Below are 24636 nucleotides of genomic sequence, written 5' to 3'. Positions count from 1 at the left end.
GCCCCAAACATTCCGTTAAGGCTACATGGGGGATCTTTGTCTTTGTTATTGCCCCCCCTCCTCCTCCCCTTTCCGCAAGGCAAAATCAACACGAACTGACCACGCCAAGCCTGCCACGTCATCGATCCCGGCCAGCCAGGCAAACACGTGGAACAAACTCAGCCCTACCACCACTACCACCACCCTCCTCCCAACACCACCCACCACCTCCAAACACGTGGAACACACTCAGCCCTGCCACCACTACCACCACCCTCCTCCTACCACCTCCAAACACGTGGAACAAAGTTTAACACGTAGGCTTTCGCGACCAATATTATTCATAATCAACGTTTTTGGGTTTAGATCGCGTTATTTATTACTGATTGGCCGTGTCGGGTGGTGGAGGGTTACGACACATTTATAAATAACGCGATCTAAACCCAAAAACGTTGATTATGAACGTGGAACAAACTCAGCCCTGCCACCACCACCCACCCAACCCACCACCTCCATTCCACTACGTTTCAGATCTTCTCCCGAGTCGCGATTGTATTCTTGAATCGATTCCGGTGGTTTTTGATGATGTCTTTGTTGTTGTTGTGGGATAATTGAGTACAGAGGGACACTACTGTGTATACCGAGCGTACCTTTAAGCAAACATCTCATCTTGTCAGCAGGCTTGAGCCTGGATAGCGCTACTTAGGTTGTTATTAAATGCTGCATATTGGCAGCAGAGAGCAGTGTGGTAAAAGCCATGTGTTGTACTGCATTGCACCTCTATGTTCCTACCACTCAAAGCATGATGACGAATGGCTAAACAACCCCCCCGAAAACGTAGTTACAGAAGCCCTCGATTAGATCAATTAATCGACGAATCGTCGCATGTCCGAGCAGGGGAAGCTGCTATAAATCCAACTCTTCCCCTCCCCCTTGTTGACATGCCACGGGTGATGGAGGAGGCGTTGTGAAGAGACACTCGCTCGCACAGACCACACAGATCACTATTAGCAGTCATCGTGATGTCCATCATCAGCAGCAACATCAGCAACAAATAAGCAAACGCAACCCACGCCAATCATTATCAGCAACCTAAGCATTGCAACAACGCCACCACCAGCATTGCCACACCACCTCCAACAACAACAGCAGCAGCAGCTATAAACTAAAGTACTGTACCAGCAGCAGTAGTATTGCTAAAACCAGCTGTGTAGTAAGCACAGCTGCTAGCATTACAAGCTGCAACCAAAACAACACAAACTCCTGTAAAACCAAAACTAGTTACAGTATCAACAGCAGCACAATCACTCCCAACAACACCCACCCTGGAACCACGACTGATAACAGGACAATCGTTCACCAAGGAGGCAACCACTCCCACCCCAAGTGTGATTAGTAACAACAGCAGTGAACACTACCCAATGGCAAACACTGTACCAGCAGCATGGCAAATACTGTACCAGCATGGGTTACCACCTGCAGGGCCAACAGCACAACCACCAACATTATGAGCAATACCAACAGTGTAAGTAGTCTTTAACGACAGGATAATCACTACCAACAGTAGCAATAACTGTATAACTACAGTACCAACAACAGCACAATCATTCCCATCAATACTGTACAGTTACAGCAACGTTAACCACTTCCAATAACAGCTCAACTACATTACCAACAATACCACAACCACCACCAACAGCACAACCACCAACCACCACAACAGCACAACCACTCACAACAACAACACAACCACCACCAACAACAGCACAACCACTCACAACAACACAACCACTCACAACAACAATACAACCACCCACAACAACACAACCACTCACAACAACAATACAACCACTCACAACAATACAACCACTCACAACAACAATACAACCACCCACAACACAATCACCACCAACACAACCATTCACAACAACAACACAACCATTCACAACAACAGCACAACCACTCATAACAACACAACCACTCACAACAACAGCACAACCACTCACAACCACCAACCACTCACAACAACAGCACAACCACTCACAACAGCACAACCACCAACATAACCACCAACCACTCCACCAACAACACAACCACTACACCAACCACCAACCACTACACCAACAGCACAACCACCACCACCAACAGCACAACCACCACCAACAGCACCACTCACAACAACAGCACAACCACTCACAACAGCACAACCACCAACACAACCACTAACCACTCCACCAACAACACAACCACTACACCAACCACTACACCAACAGCACAACCACCACCAACAGCACAACCACCACCAACAGCACAACCACTCACAACAGCACAACCACCAACCACCACCACCAACAGCACAACCACTCACAACAGCACAACCACCAACAGCACAACCACTCCACCAACAGCACAACCACCAACAACACAACCACTCACAAGTAAAGTGAATAACACCACTAATGTGGCAACTACGACTGTATGACTACAGTACCAACAACAGCAGCACTCACAACACAATTCACAGCAGCGTTAACTGCTGCGTTTAAAACACAAACAACAGTTAAACCACTCCTAACAAACCATTACAATCTAACAATAACCACTACAGTATTACAATAACCACTACAGTCTAACAATAACCACTACAAGAGTTAAACCACTCCCAACAAACCATTACAGTCTAACAATAACCACTACAACAGTTAAACTACTCCTAACAAACTTACAGTATTACAATAACCACTACAACTACCACTCACAACAAACTTACAGTATTACAATAACCACTACAACAACCACTCCCAACAAACCATTACAGTCTAACAAGAACCATGACAGTATTACAATAACCACAACAACACACACAACTACAGCAGGACAACAATAATCACTAACAAGACACCCACCAGACGCACAACTAAAGCCACAACAACCACTCCCAACAACCACTCTACAGTGCTATAACCACCACAGCAAGTAGCACAACATTCGCACAACTACAACAACAACGCCAGCCACCACCACCAACCCAACCCATCAGCATCATCATCATCAGCAGCACGTGGAAGTGACGTTGGGAGGGCTTTGCTATTAAACCCCCACCCCCCTACACACACACAGCCGTGTACAGTCGTGGTTGTACACTCACTCACACCAGCGAAGCACGACTACACCACCACCACCACGACTTACGTAGACTGCTGGCGTGTAACACTACACACACGTGTCACACCACACACACGTGTCACACCACACCACACACACGTGTCACGCGTGTGAACAAGCAGCAGTAGTTGTAGCAAGCAGTAAGTGAACACGTCTGCGAGATACTGTACACACACACACGATGATGATGATAGCAGCCGCCACCACCACCACCACTTTTCACCGTCGTCTTTATCTTTAATTCCAAGCGACACTCGCTTTGTGCCACCATCGCTTGCTGGGATTTCAGGACGGACAAACACTCGCACACTCGCAAACATCTGCCTGCTTGTCGTGCTACACCTCGCCGTCGCCTTCCACCGTGATACAAGAGAAGATGTGGAGGCCGAGATGACTTGCGTTGTTACCGCAGCAGCTACGAACCACGATGGCCACCCAACTCCGAGGTGCCATGGGACGGACCACGCCGGTCCTGGTGGCCGCTCTGTTGGCCATGGCCATGGGCCACATTCACAGCGGCGAGGCGTGGGCCACTGGAGAGGGCTTCACCAGGACGAGCGATGATGATGGTGGTGATGATGGTGTTGGTGATGGTGGTGATGATGATGGTGGTGATGTTCACAAACGCAGCTGTGGACGAGCTGGTTCGTCCGCTGGTACCGGTGGTGGCCGCCTGTATGGTTGGGGTGGTGGTGGTGGTGGCTTTTGGGGGGACCCACACAAGTTTTCAACTTTCCCTGAGCAGCTGAGGGTTCAGCTGCGAGAAGATGCTCGTCGCATGTTCTACGTGGGCTACGACAACTACATGAGCCACGCTTTCCCCGCCGACGAGCTCAACCCCATCGATTGTCGGGGTCGAGGACCCGACGTGGACAACCCGTGAGTCAAATCTTTCTTTCTCTCTTAAACTGTTAACTTTTTAAAATGTTAACGGGTAAAGGGCCACTGAGCTGTATAGTAGCATCGTATTCATAAGCGATCTGGCTATGACAAATTATAGCTCGGACGAAGTGGGTTATCATCACGTGGAGCTATGTTTATCGGCAGCCGAATTGTCGAAACGCGTGGATGTTGATGATAAATGTGGAGGAGAGAAGTCCACGCGCTCATGGGGAGAGAGACACGCAAACACCAAATATACAGCAGGAATCCGGGTCGGGATCGAACCTAAGGCCTCCTGTATACCAAGCGAGATAGTTAACATCTCCTAGCCATCGTGATGATGATAGAAAGGCACGCAAACTCCACATATACAGCAGGCATCAGGGTCGGGATCGAACCCAATGCCTCCTTGCACAACAGGCGAGATGGTTAACATCTCCTAGCCACCGTGATGATGATAAGAGACACACGCAAACTCCACATATACAGCAGGCATCGGGATCGAACCCAATGCCTCCTTGCATGCCAGGCGAGGTAGTTAACATCTCCTAGCCACCGCCTGTGGCTTTGGAGAAGTTCAGAGAAGTTTGGTTGGAGGAATCTGTGAATGTCGTAATGAGTGGTTGCAAGTCTGAATATTCGTAATCAGAATATTGATACTGTCCTGGAGGAATCCGATGAGCCTATAAGGTTCGAAATCTCAATCGAAAACGAACAGCGATTATCCAGAACGGATAACACGTTGCTTGAATAGAGCAAAGTTTCAAATAAATAACTTTTGAAATGAGACGACGGTGGGAGATCATTCAGATGTGGAGCAGCAGTGGGTTGGAAGCAGAATGATGAACAGTGGTGAGTGTTGTGATTCTGCAGTGTTGATGAGTGAGTGTGATGGTGGTGGTGGTTGGTCACACGCAGTTTAATTGGTGATTAAACACGGCCATGCATAAAGGTTAGTCAACCCACAGGGTTTACCCCGAATTCTTGTACAGGGAAATTGAGTTTTCAGGTCCATACGTCGTACAGCCGTTTCAATACGGGCCAAAAACATTAATTGTCTATTTGTTTGTGTTTCTCCTTTGTGATGGGTCTTTGTAGGATGAACCTTGAAATTTATAAGAGGCACGGGGTGACCAGTAAGGTCTGAATTGGCCTGTAATAATGTAGGGCACAGGTATGGTGATTGGTGAGACGAGAAAGCCTGGTAAGGTCTGAGTTCTCTAAATGGATGGATTGAGGGATTGTCAGAGCGAAGTTCACGGAAATAAGTGACCGTGGTAGTATCGACATCAGCTGTTGTGAGCGTCATGGTGAGTTAGCTATGGATAGTCAATGATCGTCTTAACCATGGTCATTGTTCCATTAACTGTTAATGTCAACTCTACATTATCTCTCATCGTTACGTGTGAATCTTCATCGTGTACCTAGCAACTTTTGAATAATGTTTAACCGAGTCGTTAGTCATTATAATCTAGTAAATCTTTTAGTCGTAATTTGTTAACTTGGCTTCGTTAACCTTGCCTGCAGAACCGTCACCACAGTCCAGTATGAACAATACATCCCCTGTATGCCAATTATTAATATATGAATAATCGTTTTGCTATGTTGTTTTGTGAACTAAAATCTATTCGTGATCAATAATCATGATCTTTGTAATGCAAAATTAATGATATCATGTGTTGAATTGCAACACAACCACTGTAATGGTGCAGTTAAAACAATACCTTTTTTGAAGCAATGCCTTTAAACAAAACAAAAATCAGTTTGAGTAAAGTAGTTAAAACGCGACAAGACAGAATATCTACAGTTGAATACAATACGTACTTAACCCTCATGTACCGAAGTTGTAATGTGCTGCCTGCTTTATCTGCACCTGATCTCTTGGAGGGAAAAGGGCATGACAGTCTGAACACATCCACGGTACACTTGTAATAACCCACATCAACAATTCACTAATGCTTGATTAGAATGTCTTTGGAGTTGTTAAATACTGTGGGAGGAGGGTCCAATTGAATATGCAGAATATGCTCAAATCGGTGTGACTGTGTATCCCATTTAATGAAGTGATTGCCAATTCACACGCGTGACTCTATGGAGGCAATTCATGAGCATCAACAAACAACTGACCCTCTTGATTTGAAAACTACAGAACTTGTTTCATACAATAATAATAACAACAACATTGCTGTGTAATCAGAACCTCGGGGGCTTGAATAACGTGGTGTAAGTCAGTAATGCAGTGTTGGGCACTGGAGTTGATAGTTGGTGTAAAAGTTCGGGGAGATTAATCGATTGCACTTTAATATAATCACTGGAAGACATAGAATGTTTATCTACTTTTTAATCTAATGTGTACAGTAAACCAAGAATTAACTGAATCATTTTATTCATTGATTTGGGATAGATTAGTGGAATTCCTGTAATGAATGGAGGAAGGAGGGTTTGAATGTGAAGACCACAGTATAGTGTTCAATTAAACTCTGGAATTAGCCCTTTAATTCAATTAAGTCTGGTTTTTTAATAGACTTTTAATACATTTAAGAACCTGTAAGAGCATTAAAGCAAGAACTCGGCCTCTTCATATACCGCACAATAACCAGGCATGATGAGTTGGTAAACAATGTTGCCTTTTGATGTGAACGGGGGCCCCATCGTTTAGATGGAATGCCCTTGCTAACAGCTTCTTGGAACCCGGTCAAGACTGTTAACAAGCCAAGACTGCTGATGAGACCGAGAACATCGAAGCGGGTCTAGAGTTTCCTTGCTTAAAACTAGTAATATTGGTCCGAAAAGCCAATAGTCTAAGTTGAACTCAAAGTGTGCGTTTGTATTTATATGTGGAGACAGAACTGAGTTATCTGTATAAAGTAAATGTTTGTGCTTTGAAGAAAGTGTAATGTTCACAATATGCCATTTGGATTTATTTTAAACATATACTGACAGCGATGCCAGCTCACCTTAAGACTTACAAAACTTGTATTGTTGAATTAAGCCTGCCCTGTCATTATTTTCAGTAGACAATTATCCAACTCGACTTCCTTATATCAACCATCCTAAGTAAACGTTAGAATCCCGTTGACTTCTAGCAATAGTAGTAAACGAATAATAGCAATACACCACTAAAAAAAAGTGATTTATCAACAGCAAAAGGCGTTACTTTGACCAGAGATAAACACACACACACAGGAGGGCGTGAGACAGAGTGACGAGTGTGGAGGGATCCACAGATGTGTTCGTTTCTCACAAATGAATGTCTTAAAGTCACTAACTTTCGCTGAAACCAACATTGACTTGTATGTCGTGAGTGCGAGTCTGTGCAAAGTCTTCCTTCCTTTACACGTTGCGTTTGACGAGTCAGCTGGATGGAGGGAATGAGTGGAGTTTAGACGCTTTGGTTGGCTGGCTGGCAGCTTTTTTTCAATCGTGGACATTTGGAAAGCGGTCAATTAAATGTATTTGAATACAAAATATATAAATAAGCATTTGATTTGAATAACCTTGAGGTGAATTGCCTCAAACAATAGGGGAATTAAATAAAACCAAATTTTAATGGACATTGCTTAGTTGGCAAAATATTTTACCTGGGTAATCTCATTTGCAAGGGTATCCAGTGTGTTATGTGACCTATTAGGATAATCCAGAGGCAATTTGTCTAAAGAAGAGGGGGCATGGTTATTATGTTCATATGCAAACCTTTTTTTAAATACTTGCATACACACGTTTCTTCTTAACTAGCATTGCACATTAGTTTATTGAAGATGAGTTTTTATTAATTCCTATCAAACAGAACTTTTCGAATCAAAGTGAGTGTGTATTTAAATTCGGTTAGGTGTATTTAACGGGTATGTTGGTAGTGTCAATTAAAAGTGGAATTCAATTTAATTAACGGGTGTTTTATTTAATTACCTGGCTGTGTCAATCTGCTTGGAGTAGTTTGTTTTCTGTTTGGTGCAAGAGGACAAAGCATTTTATTTTTGTTACTTCCACCCCTTACGCCTAAGCTTTTTCCATCTGTTAATAAGTATGAACTTTGGTTAGTGAAACATTACTTTGTATTGATTGCTGGGTCATTATTTAACACCGGTCTCTCAACCCCCAGACCAGATGCCCCATAACAGCGCACCTCTCGGCATCTACCAAATCTCCATTAAATTACCAAAAATAATAACCCATTACACGCTGCATGTGCCTGATAGTTGGTTAACACAACCACATCCCTTTGTTTACATTTTGGTATACTGTAATAAACTCTTCATCTCTCATTGCCTTCAAAAAACGTTATGCATGAGCTTCAGTGGTGCCTTGTGGCGCAGCATCACAACAAAAAAACTCCTAAAACTCTGTGTCCAGTAGTTGTCTCTCGTTTTCACCTCGTCTTGTGAAAGCATGCGCACCGTTGCGCATACTTGTATTCTCTTATTGCTTTTACTGCTCGCGGATGATAGTGAGACGGTCGGGTGGTCACTGAGTTGTTCATTTTTAGCCATTAAACGTTTGTGTTTGCTCTCCAGTTTAAGGTCCCTGCCCTTCTAAACAAAACAAGCAAAGCATTTTGGGAAGGAGATATTATTTTGTTGATTTTTGGTGTTCTGCTTATGCTTCTACTACTTGCGACCATTGTGTCACGAGTGTTGTGAGTTAGAATAACCCGTTTTACAGGAGAACTGGGAAAGTCATATGGTGGAATTTGAGTGAGTGCTGACTAATCTGGTCTGCCTACTGCCGCTGCTGTATGAGAGAGGGGTTATTCGGTTGACGTGGCATGTAACCATTTGGGCCTATTGTCAGTAGCTAGTGGGGTCTTGTGAAGATTTGTTTTAAATATCTATGATATGCTTTGGAATTATCCCTTAAGTGTAGCTCAGTTGTGCTATGTCATGTATTGAGGTGAAGTATCTATTAAAATCTCTGGCAGTGCAGTGCAGCAACCCTTTGTGAAAATTGCCTACACAACAAGGTAATATCACAAAGCTGCCTCTGAGATTCCTTTGAGTGCCCTCAAGTCTGTATGGTAGCTGGTAGCAAATTCCCACCCATCTTGCCACATGAGTATAATGTTTCCCGCATGACAAACCAATATGTATCATTCTCAGAGCTGGCATTGTGCTAAATTAAGTGCGGAACCACATTTATTTGCGACAGTTTATTGTGCGGTCATCAGTTACCAAGCTGAGACCATTATCTCACGATATTTGAGAATCCAGTTTAATCACATGCAGCTGTTTGGATTAACCCCCCCCCCCATCGCAGCGGTACCAGCTCAACACTGACCTCTGAGCCACCCAACTATCTCGAATACTGAATGAAGGTAGCAAGGGAAACGGCATATGGCTTGTTTCTCACCCGCCATCCTGTGGCCCATATTCACACATCCACAAAAGTGTGAGACATCTTGGGAGTGGCGGTGTAGGCAGCTAGCACTTTGTTCGACAAACCCAGCTACTTGGGTTCAAATCTCATACATGGCTAAAATAAGTGGCTGAGGTTATGAGAACCTGTTCTGGCTTCCACAAAGGTTGACGCCACCTTAACTGAGTGAATGGTGCGGTGTGTAGGCATTGGCACTGGAGAAATAAAGGTGGCTTGACGTAGTGCTTGGCCACACAACCCCCCATCCCCCTGTTTCCACACTGGTCCTCAAAGGTGCCCACTAAGAGCTCTTTCTCAAACAGCCTGTATGGCTGTATGAGAAATCTCCGTATGTGTATATGACATCTGGTGGCTTTGTCTAGCTGATGGCTGCAGTGTTAATTTTGTAAATGAAGCTAATGACGAAAATATTTGTCGGGACTGTTTTTTTTATTTTGTTGAACGATGGCCATAAGTGGACGAACATCATGACTTGATGATGACAATGACACTACTTTCACCCACCATAGACCAAAAGTGCACTTGAGTCTGACAAGGTGAAATAAACTGCAGTCTTTGAACGAAGGTGCATCCGAAGATAATTTTGAAACATTATTAGTCTCCATGCACCGAGAAAGACCAAATATGGTGATTGACGAGACATGTATAAGCATCTTTCCTGAGTTCACTGATTGGCTGACCTGAACACGTTCCTTCGGAGTGGGCAGGTTGGAACTTGGTTGGACAGCGCATTCGTGCACGACAGAGAGCTCGCGGTCACGTGACTCACTTCAACCAATCCGGGAGCGTACATGTTTGGGAGGGGCTGTGCACGACAGACAAATAATTCCTGGTGGGCAGTGTGGAACTGTTGTTCCTACCTGTATAATGTTGGGTTAGGGGAGGAAAGTGTGCGTCCATCATACCAACAGTTTATAACAAGGTGGACTAAATTTTTAACCGCTTTATTCGACTAGACCAGGGGTCGGCAACCAAAATAACAAGAAGAGCCATTTCTTTCCAATTCGGTACAAAATTCAGTATTTCAAGAGCCGCAATGCATCTGAGTACATACTGTACATACGTACATATCGTCAAGAAGCAGCCCGTAAAGAGCCGCATGCGGCTCCGGAGCCGCAGGTTGCCGACCCATGGACTAGACTAAGTGAATGACTACATGAAATACACAGACGAAGACTTGACTACAATTTTGCAGTTTGTCGACGACTTGACCGATAACTTTAACTTAAACAGAAAATGGCAGCTAAATTAACGCTATGTGACTCATTCCATATTATTACAGGAATCTCCTGGTTGCATGCTGTGGTCACACACAGGAAAAGTGCTGGAATGGAATACTCAAAACCCACTTGGAAGCCGATGCCCCTTTTAGACTTCAGAGTGAGCACAGGATTTCCCCGTTCACGCATTACATTTTGGATGGGTCCCGGGAGACTTGAAGCAATTTTAAACCGAACCGGTGTGCTCACTCCCAGAGTGTGTTCTTGTCGAAGGCAGTTTATTCACACTCTTTGCACTGGATTTCCCCACAGGTCTATAATTTTACACTGATAATTCTATATTGCGCTAATGGCTTGTGGAGGAACAGGTTTATTTAGTAGACGTGGATACGGGTAACAACAACATTGGATGGTTGGATGCTGTGGCCCACGTAGTTACGACTGTATTAATAGCAAACGTCAATAAACTATTTAACGATCTACAGTTTTTATTTTATCAGGTCGGGCTCATGGCGTTATCTACGTAGCTCTTTTTCATAAGCGACCTGGCCAAAAATGATAGCTCAACGAAGTGACTCATCACGTGGAAATGTATTGCAGCCGAATACTCTGAATGCACTTTTCTAAAAAAGAAAGCAGGCTAAGGTACTTCCCTATCCATACCAATGGAGTGCAGATCAAACCAGGCAAACTTGTTTCTTTTGACATTGAAAACTTTACCCGAGGTGTCTCATGTGTCACAGTGAGCAGCATGCAGATGCCATGCACCAATGCACAAACATTCTATGAGCATGCTATGGTATTTATGCAATGTGGGGTTTACATTCTATGGTTGTCTGTTACGCAAGCCAGAATGTGTTCCTCTTAAACAAAAATGACAGTGTGGCTCAGAGGTCAGAGCACTGAGGTGGTAGCACTACTGAGAATCTGGGTTGAAATGTGGGTTCCATCTATCCGTGATTATGAAACCAGTTTTGTAAGTGAAATGAATCCTCAGCCCGGCCACCAATTACTGCACCAAAAATAAAATAAGTAATATTTTAAACAACTTTTTAAAAAACACACTTTAATGAAATGTAATGGAAGAACTCCACGACTCCATGAAGTGGCCCCAAAGCATGCCATAACGTAAGGGACCGTGGTCAATTACAGCCAACGTGGACAATTAGACCCAAGCCGAAACATCACATATAAACAAGAATGTTTTAATATATATTATGATAGAATATACTCTTGTCATCAGTTTGACATACGTATACCAAGTTTGCAGTCGATACCACATTGGGAAGTGGGTAAAAATTGAGTTACAAGATTTGAGGATACAACAACGACAATGACAACAACGACAAGAACAACAGACAGAGCGAGTTAAATAAAAGCGTGTAAAAACTGACACGCTTCGTTATGTGTTGCACTTATTATTACACGCTTTTATTTAACTCACTCTGTTGTATCCTCAAAAAAGAAATCGTGTAACTAAATATTTACCCACTTCCCAATGTGCTATCGACTGCAAACTTGGTATAGGTATGTCATACTGATGACAATGCTATATTCTATTATTGAAAATTAAAAAAAAAATATTTTTAACGATCTTTTTTACGGCTCAAATTGTCCACATTTACGGCTCTAATTGTCGACGCTCAACTCACGTTGCCTGTAAATCACCACGTGGTCCCTTACGTCACGGCAAGCCTCGGGGAGCCACGCCGAGGGGCGGGGGATGTGGAGGGAGGGGAGGGGCGATGGGGGAAGGAGGCAGGGGGAGGGGCAGCTCGGACAGTACATTTCATTATAGCGTGTTTAGAAAAAAAGTATTTTAAATATTTTATTTTGGTTTAGTTTCAACTTTGATTTGACTGTCATGTGATGAACTTCACACTCAGAGCAGATGGGAAAGTGTGGACATCACTTGAAGGGATCTCAGAGGTAGCTCTGTGCTATCCACTTCGGTGGGGCTGTTCTTCAACACACAAGCGTTGCACGGCTCTTTGAGAGACATGACGCCGATAGCACAATCGTGATCAAACTGGGGGTGGGATATGAAAAACAGCCCTGTTCACACTCGACCACGTCTTGTGCCAGTGGTGGAAGTGACACAAACAACCACGTGTGTACACATGGCAACAGACACACACCCACTTCCTCTGACGGAATTGCAGATTCGGCTGGGCTTTGCTAACCCCCATGGCTGCACTTTTACTCTGCAAACAACCTGAGGGTGTAGTTTCGTGAAGCAACAAAATGTGATCGTTGTGCAACATCGGGCATGCCAAAGCATGTTGTCTCACACTGCACCTGAATTAATAGTACCAAAGGTATCGCATATGCTTGAGCTGCTTGTAAGTGCGGTGATTTACATTTATGAATGTTTAATTATAATTCGATGGAGATTGAAGCAAGCACATAATGTGTACATAATTAGAAGCACGATTCTTATCTGAGTCTGGGTTGACTCCAGTGCTGTGGGCTGCCTCTGTCCCTTTTCAAATACACAGGCTTCAGATCTTTGTCTTCTCCGTTGTTCATGATCGACTTTCACCCCAATCTACGAAACCATTCCAGTTGCGTCTTCAAAAATATTAATTGCGTCCCTTTTGTCTCCACGATGTGCACGTTCTCCGTTTTGCACAGTCCCGAGATCCAGTCGCATTTCGATATTCTGAAAAATGTATGCATGTTATAAACTTCTTTCGCACCATACGTAGCCAACCGTGCTAATTGTGTTGCATTGTAAATTAATTGTCACTGATTGATCCAGATTACTTTCGCCCTCCTCCGGACCTTCATCTTTTTGGGTCTCTCACCCGGTAAAATACGGGTAACTCAATGGAAGCGAACTAACAAGTACATTTCCCCGCGTCGTTCTCTTCCCAGATCAAACATCAACATCAACGACGTCTTGGGAAACTATTCTCTTACGCTCATAGATGCTCTGGACACACTTGCGGTAAGTGCTTACTGCTTATCCAGTTAGTTAAAAAAATTAAATTGAGTAGATTTATTTATTGAATGAAATAACATAAGCAGTTGGTGAGCATTTGGCATTCTGTTAAAGTGTATCTGGAGTGGCAGTGCCCGGTGGTGACCAGATAACAATTCGTAGTTATGCTCACAAAATATGTATGGAGTCGTGCATGTGGCAATCGTTTATTAAAAACAACATATATGTAAATTATATGCAAAGCATATGCAAATGTAAATATTTAGGCTCATGGAGTAAACAAAACTGAACAAACGTAACAGCAAAACCGAGAATCAAAACGAGATCGTAAATATGATATCACAAAGAGTGTATTCATAAATCGAGTCGTCAATTCACATTGAGACAAATCATCAAGTTGTTAGGGTGGTTAATCGCTTGCCTACTTAGTAGTTTACATGGGGCCACATTTGCCGAATGTGGCTATGTTGTCCTTAAAATCTTTTGAGATGGTGATCTGGATAAGGCTTGAGAGCTTTTGTACATGCAGCGGTTTGTAAAAACCGAGTTCCCAGTCTGCATAATTGTTTCTCTCTTGATGGGTTCTGTCGTCATTTACAGATATTGAATTATTGTTGCCTTTAGACAAGTGCTAATGGGGTCCCCGTAGCGTAAAGGTAGTTTCCTCGTCATATATAGGGCTCCCAGAAGCACATGGCAGAAATTTACATTGATGACTGAACTGATGAGTCTTAATGAAGATGCCTTTGAGTTTGCGGATCGCGTGTTTGCCGATTGTGGCTATTTTCAAGAAGGTAACTCCTGCGATGGCCAAGTTTTCCGTGTATTCTAAATTTTGCCCTCCGATTGGCTACAGGCTAGGCGTAATAACCTTTCAATATATAAAATTAAACGTGCATAAATACATGAACAATAATTACAAGAATATACTTGTGGGTATGCAAGATTGCTCAGTAGGGGAGTGGAACCCTGTACTATATTATGTTTTGCAGTGTATTTACAAGTAAAAATGTTCCCTGTAATAAAAAAATATCCCTGCGGTTTCATGATTTGAAATCTAATTAAAACATTTGGAATCGTGAAATTATTAAAATAGTCCAGGCCAGCGGTGGCACAGTGGTTAGTGCACCGTTCTATAAACCTGGCAGTTTGAGTTTGATTTCCGGGCAAGTTACATCTGGAAGGATCTTGCCCTCCCACCCCCCCGTTTCACCAACCCACAATGACCAGCTTGGTGATGTATGGTCCAACAACCCCCATGGACAGACACGTCTTGGGGAGGCCTTCATCCAGCAGTTCATTGACATAGGGCTTGGAATTATACTGAGGGACAGAAAAAGGAATGCATGTATCAGGAAGCAAGCACAAATCGGTGACATAATTTCTACAATTAAGATAAGTAAATGGGCTTGGGCAGGACACGCCGCTATATGGGATTATGGCCGATGGACAAGACTGGTGACGGAATGACAACTAAAGAAGAGGACGCGGCCAAGTATCCGACCACTGCGGAGATGGAGCAATGAGGTCAGTTCATGTGCAGGAGTGAGATGGAGGACGACGACACTGAACCATAAAAATATAGCAACGGTGTGGGGAGGCCTTTATCCAGCAGTGAATAGACAGTGGCCTGACCATTTTGAAAGCATGCATGCATGCAATGCAGAGAATGAATGGATGGTGCAACACTGTTCTCTTTCGTTTGGTCCCTAAGTTGGCACGTGACCAAAATGACGCAAATGTAATCTCTTGATCAGGCTTTGAAGGATGTTCTATGAGAAATGGGGGCAGTGTTTAGTCCTGTTAGTGCGGTGGCTAGTCTCATTTAGAATGTGACCAGAATAGTTTTTTTGCGTATTTATTGCGAGGTATTTTTTAATGGTTCGTGGCATACATGGGATCAGTTCAGTGTAATTATAGTTATGAAAATAAAATCCGCAGTGGGACGAGTTCAGTGTGCTGTGGGATTCTTCTTTAATCTCCGTTTCACTTAATTTCGACATTGTGCACTCGTCACAGCTGGGATGAAATGCTGGCATTGCAGAACGATTTGGTGTTCCATCAACGAAGGTGATTCCACGGCTCGATCTATTGGGATGGGGTCTTGTAGTTCTGTGGCATCTGCGTGGCTATCAAGTGTGGTGGTGCCACTGCCCCCCCAGGTCTCTTCGTGCTGGAGTTGCACAGGCGCCATGCCATGCGAAGAGGAGGGAAATTGGAGAGGGGGCTCCATTTCACGTTTTGCACCCGGGGCCTTGTACCGTTCCGTGGCATGATTATGTACGTACTGCTCCTACTTCTAATGTAGGTGATGGGGAATGCCTCGGAGTTTCAACGGGCGGTGCGGCTCGTGATGGAGACGATCTCCTTTGACCAGGACTCCACTGTGCAGGTGTTCGAGGCTACCATACGGTGAGCGACAGTGCCGCCCCTAATCATCATGATCGATCGTTGTCCATAATCAATCCAATGCTGGTTTGAGGCTTCTCCAAACCGTCGCCATCGCTCGCGATCCTACACGCCAGCTGATATCGTCGCTCTGTCTACACGGTGGACATCCTCTTGGGCGTGTTCTGCCACTTAGTCGTTCGTTTCGAGCAACCGCCATCATCCCCCCCCTTCCAGCGAAGTGTCCTGCCCAAGCCCACTTACTTGCAAATATCCACGTCATTTATTATTATGAATGTTAACCATTCATGGTTACTCATCATGGTATCCATTGGGTAGGGGTTGATTCGCACCAACCACAAAAACACCCCGCCCACCCACCCCCCCTCTGACACCCCCAGCAATGAATTGTCAAAGAATCCGAATACAGTAAAACCTTGGATTGCGAGCATAATTCGTTCCGGAAACGTGTTTGTAATCCAAAGCACTCGTATATCAAAGCACTCGTGTATCAGTTGTGATCACGTGACGCTCGGCAGACAAAGCGTACTACTCGTATTGCAAGACCTCGCTCGTTTATCAAATTAAAATTTATTTTAAAAATTTGCTCGTCTTGCAAAACACTCGCAGACCAAGTTACTCGCAATCCAAGGTTTTACTGTAAAATATTTATTCCGGAGGAATGCAATGCGCTATAAAGCTCTTTTTCACAGATGTCCAGCAGTGGATTGACACAACGGCTGTGCACATACACAATGTGACGATAATACACAGTTGGAGCTTTTTGGTTTATTTCTTTGCGCTTATGCTGCTGCAAACGCTTGTCCGGGCGCGTGCAGGGTGTTGGGCTCGCTGCTGTCAGCACACCTCATCATCACGGATACGGCACAGCCGTTTGGCGACATGGCGCTGCCGGACTACGAGGACGAGCTGCTGCACATGGCGCACGAGCTGGCGAGCCGTCTGCTGCCCGCCTTCGAGAACACAAACACGGGCATCCCCTACCCGCGGGTGAGGGACGACGGCTCCGGGCGTGCGAGAGTGTGTGTGCGAGTGCTGCAAGCGAATGTTTTGTCCTCGTAGAATAACACTGCGCGGCCTTGAAGGAAGACGTGTATATAGTAAGGTGACATTTCGGCCAATAGCTAATATGGAAGAAGGGCCTTTGCCCGAAACGTCGCCTGTGGTGTTTTCCTTTCAAGGCCGCAGTGTTGTTAACGAATGCGCTCCATGCTGTTGGCTACGCTTGTGCACCTCTGCCAACGCGGCAGTATCACCAAATAATGTTTTTTCTCGAAGGTGATCAGTCATATACAGTTTGAAAAACCTATTATGGCCAACCTATAACAGACCATGATCCATAAAGTACGCATGAGTTCTGCAAACAGCCAAGTTTATATATATAAAAGTGTATATATTGACAGTTTTCGGCACAGCACGAGAGACATTCATTAGTCTTTGCTACTGTGATAGTTTGTTCTACGTTATGCCCCATCGATTGAGCCACGTGGCGGATTAAAGAGCCGCATGCGGCTCGGGATACGCCAGTTGGCCACCGCTGGCCGGCTGCTAACTTGAAACTTGTTTCCGTCTCGCCCGCGCCCTGCTCCCCTGCGCACCCGCACCAGGTGAACCTGCGTCGTGGCGTCCCGCTCGACGTGTCGGAGGAGACGTGCACGGCGGGCGCCGGCTCGCTGCTCGTCGAGTTCGGGGTGCTCAGCCGCCTGCTGGGCGACCCCACGTACGAGGGAGCGGCGCGCAGGGCCGTGCGCTCCCTCTGGGCGCTGCGCTGCAACACCACCGGCCTGCTCGGTGAGACGACGGCGATGGCTCGCGAAGCCGCTGTGGCGGTGGCGCGCAGCAGATCGGCGCTTGCGCGTTGATCCTGAACCGTGCAGGAGCTTACAATTGTATATTTAAAGATGCATGTATGTTTGTACGTTGAACTTCTTTGGCACCGTACGTAGCCACCCGTGCTAAGCGGAGGTGCTTATAGGAACTTGGGAAAAGAGACGGTGGGAGGAATACTGCTGTGTTGTGCCGTACAGCTGTCCATCGTGTTTTTGGGTTGTCCCGCGTGATGTTCAGTACGGTGTATGACTTCTCGCCTACACGACCTGAGATCTCCATCAGGAAATAAATATATAGCATTGACTGCTACTGTTGTTGCTGGTTCTTGATGCTGATTGGCTTAGCTTTGACCATTGTTTTGTTGCCGAGCTGGACGTCCTCTGCGGCGTGCTTTCTTTTGGCTGCCACTCCTGTATTAGTCTTGACTACTGGCCGTCATTCCATCGAGCGATGCGTCTTACCGAAGCCAACTTTTCTGTCCACTACAGAGATAGAGCCATGAAATCGATTCGTGTGGCGGGTGCTTGGTGGATTGTTAAATCGCTTCAACATGAGGAGATGGCTTCGGGAGGCTTTCATCCAGCAGTGGATCGATCATGGCTGATGATGGCGATGATCATGATGCCCCAAGTTAGAGACATCGTGTTAATTGTGAAGAAAAGTAAATGGGCTTTGGCAGGACCCTGCAAGAGAAGGGAGGCAGAATGGTTGTTTAACCTGTTAAGGAGATAACGTCATTGTTTGTTGTGTTTGAAGAAACCATGGAATTGTGTGCATGTGTGTTGGCCGGGCTTGGCAGGGAATGTGATCAACGTGCAGAGTGGGCAGTGGGTGGGCAGCCAGAGTGGACTCGGCGCGGGGCTGGACTCCTTCTACGAGTACCTCCTCAAGTCCCACGTCCTGTTCGGAGAGGACGAGGACCTTCACATGTTCAACGCCATCTATGCCAGCATCCAAACGCACCTCCGCAAGGGGTAATCATCGCCTTTCCCTACCCGCACACCAAACACCCCAGACGCCCCCCACCCGCACCGATCATTGACTTTTAACGAGCTCCGTATATGCGTGTGTGTGTGTGCGCGTGTTGGCACAGTAGGGGGCACAGGTGGTGCATCAGCAATTTATCTCAGTCGGTCGACCCATGGCACCTGGGTCTGCCCCGTGACCTCCTGCCAGCGGGCGTTAGACACTTCACGTGGCCTTAACATGCAACATCAACAACAAGGGCCATTCGCCACTAAGTGGCGGTGACGTCACCACGACGCTTGTGCCAGGCTATGTGCACGTTGAGGCCACGTTAAGTGTCGAATGCCCGCTGGCAGGAGGTCACAGGGCAGACCCAGGTGCCACGGGTCGACTAAACGTGCACATAGCCTGGCACAAGCGCCATGGTGACGTCGCCGCCACTGAGTGGCGAAGGGCGGTTGTTGCGAAGGGCAGTTGTTGTTGTGCGCGTGTGTATTCGCGTGTGTGCGCATATCATGGGTGCTCGCTAACAGCATTGTTAAGGCTATACGGGGGATCTTTGTCTTTGTGTGTGTGTGCGCGCGCACGCAGGCGACGAGAGTGCAACTCCGGTCATGGGGAGCCACCGCTCTACGTCAACGTGAACATGTGCAGCGGCCGCATCATCAACACCTGGATCGACTCTCTGCAGGCCTTCTTCCCGGGCCTTCAGGTTAGTGAGAACACTGTGTGGATTCATCTTCCTCTTCTGGGCATTATTCACACGAATGTTGGCTCCGCTTTCCTTTTCGTTATCTACTCATTTCTTTCCTGGGCCGTCATCTCCACGTCCATTCCGCACTGCTTTATTCCCTGGCTCACCACGTTGACCTGCCTCCCTGTCTCCACCATGGTGCTTCCATGTTTATCACCTTTCGTCTTCTGATGTGATTTTCCTCTCTTCTTACAACACCTCCGATTAGCAAGGTTGGCTGTGTACGGTGCGAAAGAAGTTTAATATACACATACATGTCAGAGCCGTTTTGGTCAACTCTATTAAATCGTTTCTTTATTTCTGACCCGACTACTCATTCTGATCCCTTAGATCCATCTACATTTTCCTTGTTTCTTTGGTGCATATCATCTGCTCCTCCATGCTTTTTAGGGTCCTAACATTCAAACCCACATGTCAATACCGGTCTTATCATGGTCATATCCTTTCCCCTTTTAACCATGTCGGATTCTTCCTGTATCCCATCACTTCACTGATTTATCTCCATATCAGGCAAGCCTTTTGGGTTTTTTTATTATGCCGTTGTCCAATCTGCGATCCTCTTGCACAGTTGACACTAGGTACTTGAACTGTTGGGCGTTCTCTCTACCAATAACCAGACTCGCACAACACATGTTACCACTAGAAACAGGCGGAGATGCACTTGTATTTATACATGAGACAATAAATAGGAAAGCCAGTCTTAATCCCAAGAAAATAGGAACATCTTGAGGGCTATACTTGTACAGGGCCAGCGAGTCGCTAGAAAGGATGGCCTGGGAGAAGGGAGTTCCGGGAAATGGGAGCAGAGAGTCTGTGAATGGGTGTAGTACATATGTAGGTATGTATGTTGAACTTCTTTCGCACTGTACCTAGCCAACCATGCTAATCGGAGGTGGGGGGGGTGTGAGATGAGCGGGGAGAGGTGGGCAGAGGCGGGTCCACAGAGAATCTCGAATATGGTGAGCGTTATCTTGTCGTCGACTCGGAAGTGGATTGGGAACCAGTGGCAATATCTGAGGATTGGGGTGATGTGGTCTCACTTATGGGTGTTGGATAGGAGCCGTGCCTGCCCGCTTGTATGCTCGCCTACTCGCCCTCCAATTCGCACGCCCGCTTACTCGCCCGCCCGCCCGCCCACCTACAAAATCCCTCCACCCAAGACGTTTTGTTGTGTTCAGTGAGGGAAACATTGCCCCTGTACCGTGAATGGTTTCGCTTTTGCAGTGGATGATGTCGCGCACAAGGTCCCTCGGATTTCAATTGACAACTCTCGGCAGTAGATGGCACTCACTGCTCGTGTGCTCGGTGTAAAATGATCTATTTTAGCAGAAGCAGCTGGCGCACGGCTCTGTTGCTTTTAAACAACGTTTAGCAAAAGTGATTATTTTTTCAAATTTCTCATCCTCTGTTTACGGTTCCAGCGGGAGTCCATGAGGCAATCCGTTAGCTTTTGAATGGCTCTTGTTTGCGTCTCTGTAATCATTTGAATAATTATGAAATATTAAACACAGAGTGTTATTGTTAATGTTATGCTCCTAGGCTTAAGGGTACGAATGACTGTAGAGACCCTGCAGTTTAAGAGACCCTTCACGTTGACAGCCACAACCTCCACATCTCTTGTCACAGACTCGTTTTTTCATCACTGTTTGAAAATTGAGCAAAGGTTTCCGCAAAGTCCTATCCACGAGAGCATTCCACATATACTGAATATTAGAAAAAAACGTACATTGATTACTAAGAGTTAAATAACGTTTGTGGTATATTTACTGTTTCGATAAAGGCATTTTAGATTTTGATAATAATTTCAACAGGAAGGACCCAATAAGCTGCTAGGCTTTCTTTCATTTGCATCCTGTGATAGTACGGATGTTGTACAGTACAGATCTTAGTCACAATCACGATTTCATATCTTGATACAAACAGCGAGTACCAGGACATGTATCTTAAAATTACACGAAAATAAATACCAGGTTGACTTTTGAACAAATTAGACAGGTCACCAAATAGTGGCTGGAATTTGACACGAAACATTTCTAAATGAGGTATGATTCTAAAGCACCTACATTCATATTGTCTGAACATTGCATCCTTTCTTCCACTACCGTGAGGCAATAGTGTTGAAATGTAAAAGAGACGCAGTATGGTTCCATTTGCAAGGAGCTTCATTGTACAAAGGACAGTTTTAAGCCAAGCGTTTGTGCATGTATGTGTGTGTGCGTCCGTGTATTCCGTGCGAGTTTGTGCGTGCATGTATGCCTGTGCGTGCGTGTCCGTGCGTGCTCGTGTACATGCGCACGCGTGTGTACCTGTGCTTGCGTGTGTGTTGCGTGCCCGTGCGTGCGTGTATATATGTACGTATGTTGAACTTCTTTCGCACCGTACGTAGCCAACCGCGCTCATTGGGAGGTGTGCGTTTGTGCCCAGGTGCTGGCCGGGGACGTGGAGGAGGCGATCTGTCTTCATGCGTTCTACTACGCCATCTGGCAGCGCTTCGAGGCTCTTCCCGAACGCTACAACTGGCAGCTCAAGGCACCCGATGTCCACTTCTACCCCCTGCGGCCCGAACTGGTGGAGTCCACTTACCTCCTGTATCAGGTGGGCAGCCTCTGCTTTTGTCATTTTTGTTCATGTCTTCCCTGCTCTATTGCCAGTGGTAAAACTTGAGGGACTGCGTTGGCTGTGGTATAGATACACGAACCGAAAATAATCATCATTATTCGTGAACGATCCACTGCTCAATCAAGGCTTTCCCTAAGCTCTATCCATCTCTCGGGGTCCTGCGATGTACCGATCCACCTCACACAAAAACCACGAGCTGATCAAAAGTTGATAATATATGTAAAACTAAGGTACAGCCCTTTATCAATACACTGCTGGATGAGAGCCTGTCCACGATGTGTCGATGATGGGGGTTGTTTGACCATGCTTCACTACGCTGGTTAGTTTGGGTTAGTGAAGGTGAAGGGCCTCGTAGTGGTTCAGATTTCATTCACCGCTGATGTTAGCCGTGGCCCGGAATCAAACTCAGGCCGCCGGGTTCACAGCGGCCATCGTTCCAAGCTGATAATATAAAAAGAAAAAGAAAATAAATTAATATTGTGCCTTTCACTACCATCGCTGCCTTTTAATTTGAAAAGTATGTTGCAAGCTAATAGAGTGGTTAGAGCACTGCACTGCACTATGCTAATGTGAGTGATGATGAGCCCGCACTGACCAGCCTGGTGAAGTACGGTCAAACAACCTCCAATGACTGACACGGCTTGGGGAGACCCTCATCCAGGAGTAGATTATCAAGGGGCTGTCACACTTATGGTAATTAGTGCTGCTTTAGATCAGATATCGAGGAGCAGGATTTTCAGTTTTTTACGTGCGGGTACATTTCTTGCACAGCGTGAGCCTGCTACGCATTTGTGTCATGATTCACGATGCAAGTCCACCCACGCTTTGCCCATACTTGTGCATGTGATGTGTGCAGTGAAAAACTGCCGAAACTCGTGTCACAAAGTTAGAATTGATAAGTGAAATAACTTTGTTTTAGTTTGATATTCAACTCTCGGTATTCGCATTGTATTTTTTAGGCCACAAAGAACCCGTTTTACCTGCACGTCGGCCAAAAAATTCTGCAGAGCATCGAGAAGCACACAAGAGTGAGGTAACCCATCCAGCCCATCGGTGCATTTTCTACAAAATTTGTGCGAAAAGGAATATTGGCCAAAGCGTGAATTGCTCCCCCACCCCCCCAGCATAGAGGGGGGGTCCCTAAGCGGTGAGCAAGGAGGGGAGGGGGTGGCACGCCCGTGTCCGCTTGCTTGCGTCAACATCAATAAATCTCTCCGATCATGCCTCGCATGTGTCACCTGACCTCACCATGCGGTGTGTATAATGCACACAGCCTTGTTTTACACTGCCAACTCAAAAGAGTCAAAATTCGTGGCCATTTCATTCCAGACAGCAGTATGACAATGAGAGAACTGTATACACAGGCCTTCGTCCTTGATGGGAATCATCAGTGCAGTATAGCCATCCTTGTTTACTGCTGCCTAATACCTCGGGGGCTTTAGGTAGACAAACCTTTTCCTGATCACTAGCAAAGATGAAACCAGTATATAATTTTCTCATTGGCCTGCTGCAGTGTACAATGACATTTCCACCAATATCATTTCTGTTGAGTTGGAAGTCTAAAAAAAGGCTGGTGTGTATTATGCACGCAGTGAGGGTGATGCCTTGTGGTGTGCATTGCACGATGGGATGGCTGATCTTAATGGTCACAATCGGACCATTTTTATGGTTATAAATAAAACATTTCTGTATTACCCTTACTTGTTGTTTCCAGCCTGCTTACTGCCAAAATGGTTTCTCATTATTTTATGGAAAGCCGATGGAATTGGCTGAGCCATCTCTCCCCCCCCCCCCCCACCACGGACGGACGCAGGTGCGGCTACGCGACGCTCCACCACGTCATCGACAAGTCCAAGGAGGACCGCATGGAGAGCTTCTTCCTGAGCGAAACCTGCAAGTACCTCTTCCTGGTACGTTGCCTCTGTGTGTGTGTACCCTTCACTGGCGCGGTCATCTGGAAGTGCCTGTGAGCGATGGCATGGAGTTGCGCTGCTTCCTGTTGCTGCTGATGCGGCGGACCCTGTCTATCTTATCAATTCACAGCTTATGCATGGGCATTGGTGAAATAGCGGGACAATGAATACATGTATTATTAGATACTGCTTGTTTACCCCTGAGCCTCATTTAACCTCATGACTGTTTTTACGGAAGTTCCTGCCAGGTTTATTTTCGGCACGGGGCAATATTGCTATGTTTGTAATCCCAATTGAGTTATTTGCAGGTTATTTTTTCAGAAATGTTGGTCCAATGCCTGGTTACATTGCATGTAGTTTTTATTTTTTATCTGGGAGGAAACTGGACAACCCGGAGGAAATCCGTGCAGAACAGGGGGAGAAAGCGTACGAACTCCACGCAGAAAGTTGGTGCCTGAGTTGGCAATCAAACCCCAGACCCTTCTTCCTGTGAGGCACCAGGCTTGGAATACGTTTGCCGACAACAACACGTTTGGGCTCGTCATCCGTTCCTTTAACAAGTTAGGAAAAACCTTGCAATCATGT

The 24636-nt window shown here is 45.7% G+C and overlaps 1 protein-coding gene across 1 annotated transcript in view; it reads left to right on the top strand.

Annotated features, from left to right (window-relative positions):
* The first annotated feature begins 3058 nt into the window (after positions 1-3058).
* EDEM1 (ER degradation enhancing alpha-mannosidase like protein 1) overlaps positions 3059-24636 on the top strand; it is a 28675-nt gene continuing 7097 nt past the window's right edge. The window contains exons 1-10 of the mRNA XM_078610589.1: positions 3059-4023; positions 13494-13566; positions 15869-15972; positions 16788-16959; positions 17577-17760; positions 18599-18773; positions 19357-19477; positions 21944-22114; positions 23098-23171; positions 23952-24048. Of these exons, the coding sequence (XP_078466715.1) occupies positions 3572-4023; positions 13494-13566; positions 15869-15972; positions 16788-16959; positions 17577-17760; positions 18599-18773; positions 19357-19477; positions 21944-22114; positions 23098-23171; positions 23952-24048 (1623 nt within the window). The 5' untranslated portion in view covers positions 3059-3571. The remainder of the gene's footprint in view (positions 4024-13493; positions 13567-15868; positions 15973-16787; positions 16960-17576; positions 17761-18598; positions 18774-19356; positions 19478-21943; positions 22115-23097; positions 23172-23951; positions 24049-24636) is intronic.

This window comes from Lampetra planeri, chromosome 34, assembly GCF_965212315.1.
Source record: "Lampetra planeri chromosome 34, kcLamPlan1.2.h2, whole genome shotgun sequence".
Classification (NCBI taxonomy): Eukaryota; Metazoa; Chordata; class Hyperoartia; order Petromyzontiformes; family Petromyzontidae; genus Lampetra; species Lampetra planeri.
The sequence above is the reverse complement of the archived record's forward strand: the minus strand, read 5'-3'. Positions and strand labels throughout refer to the sequence as shown.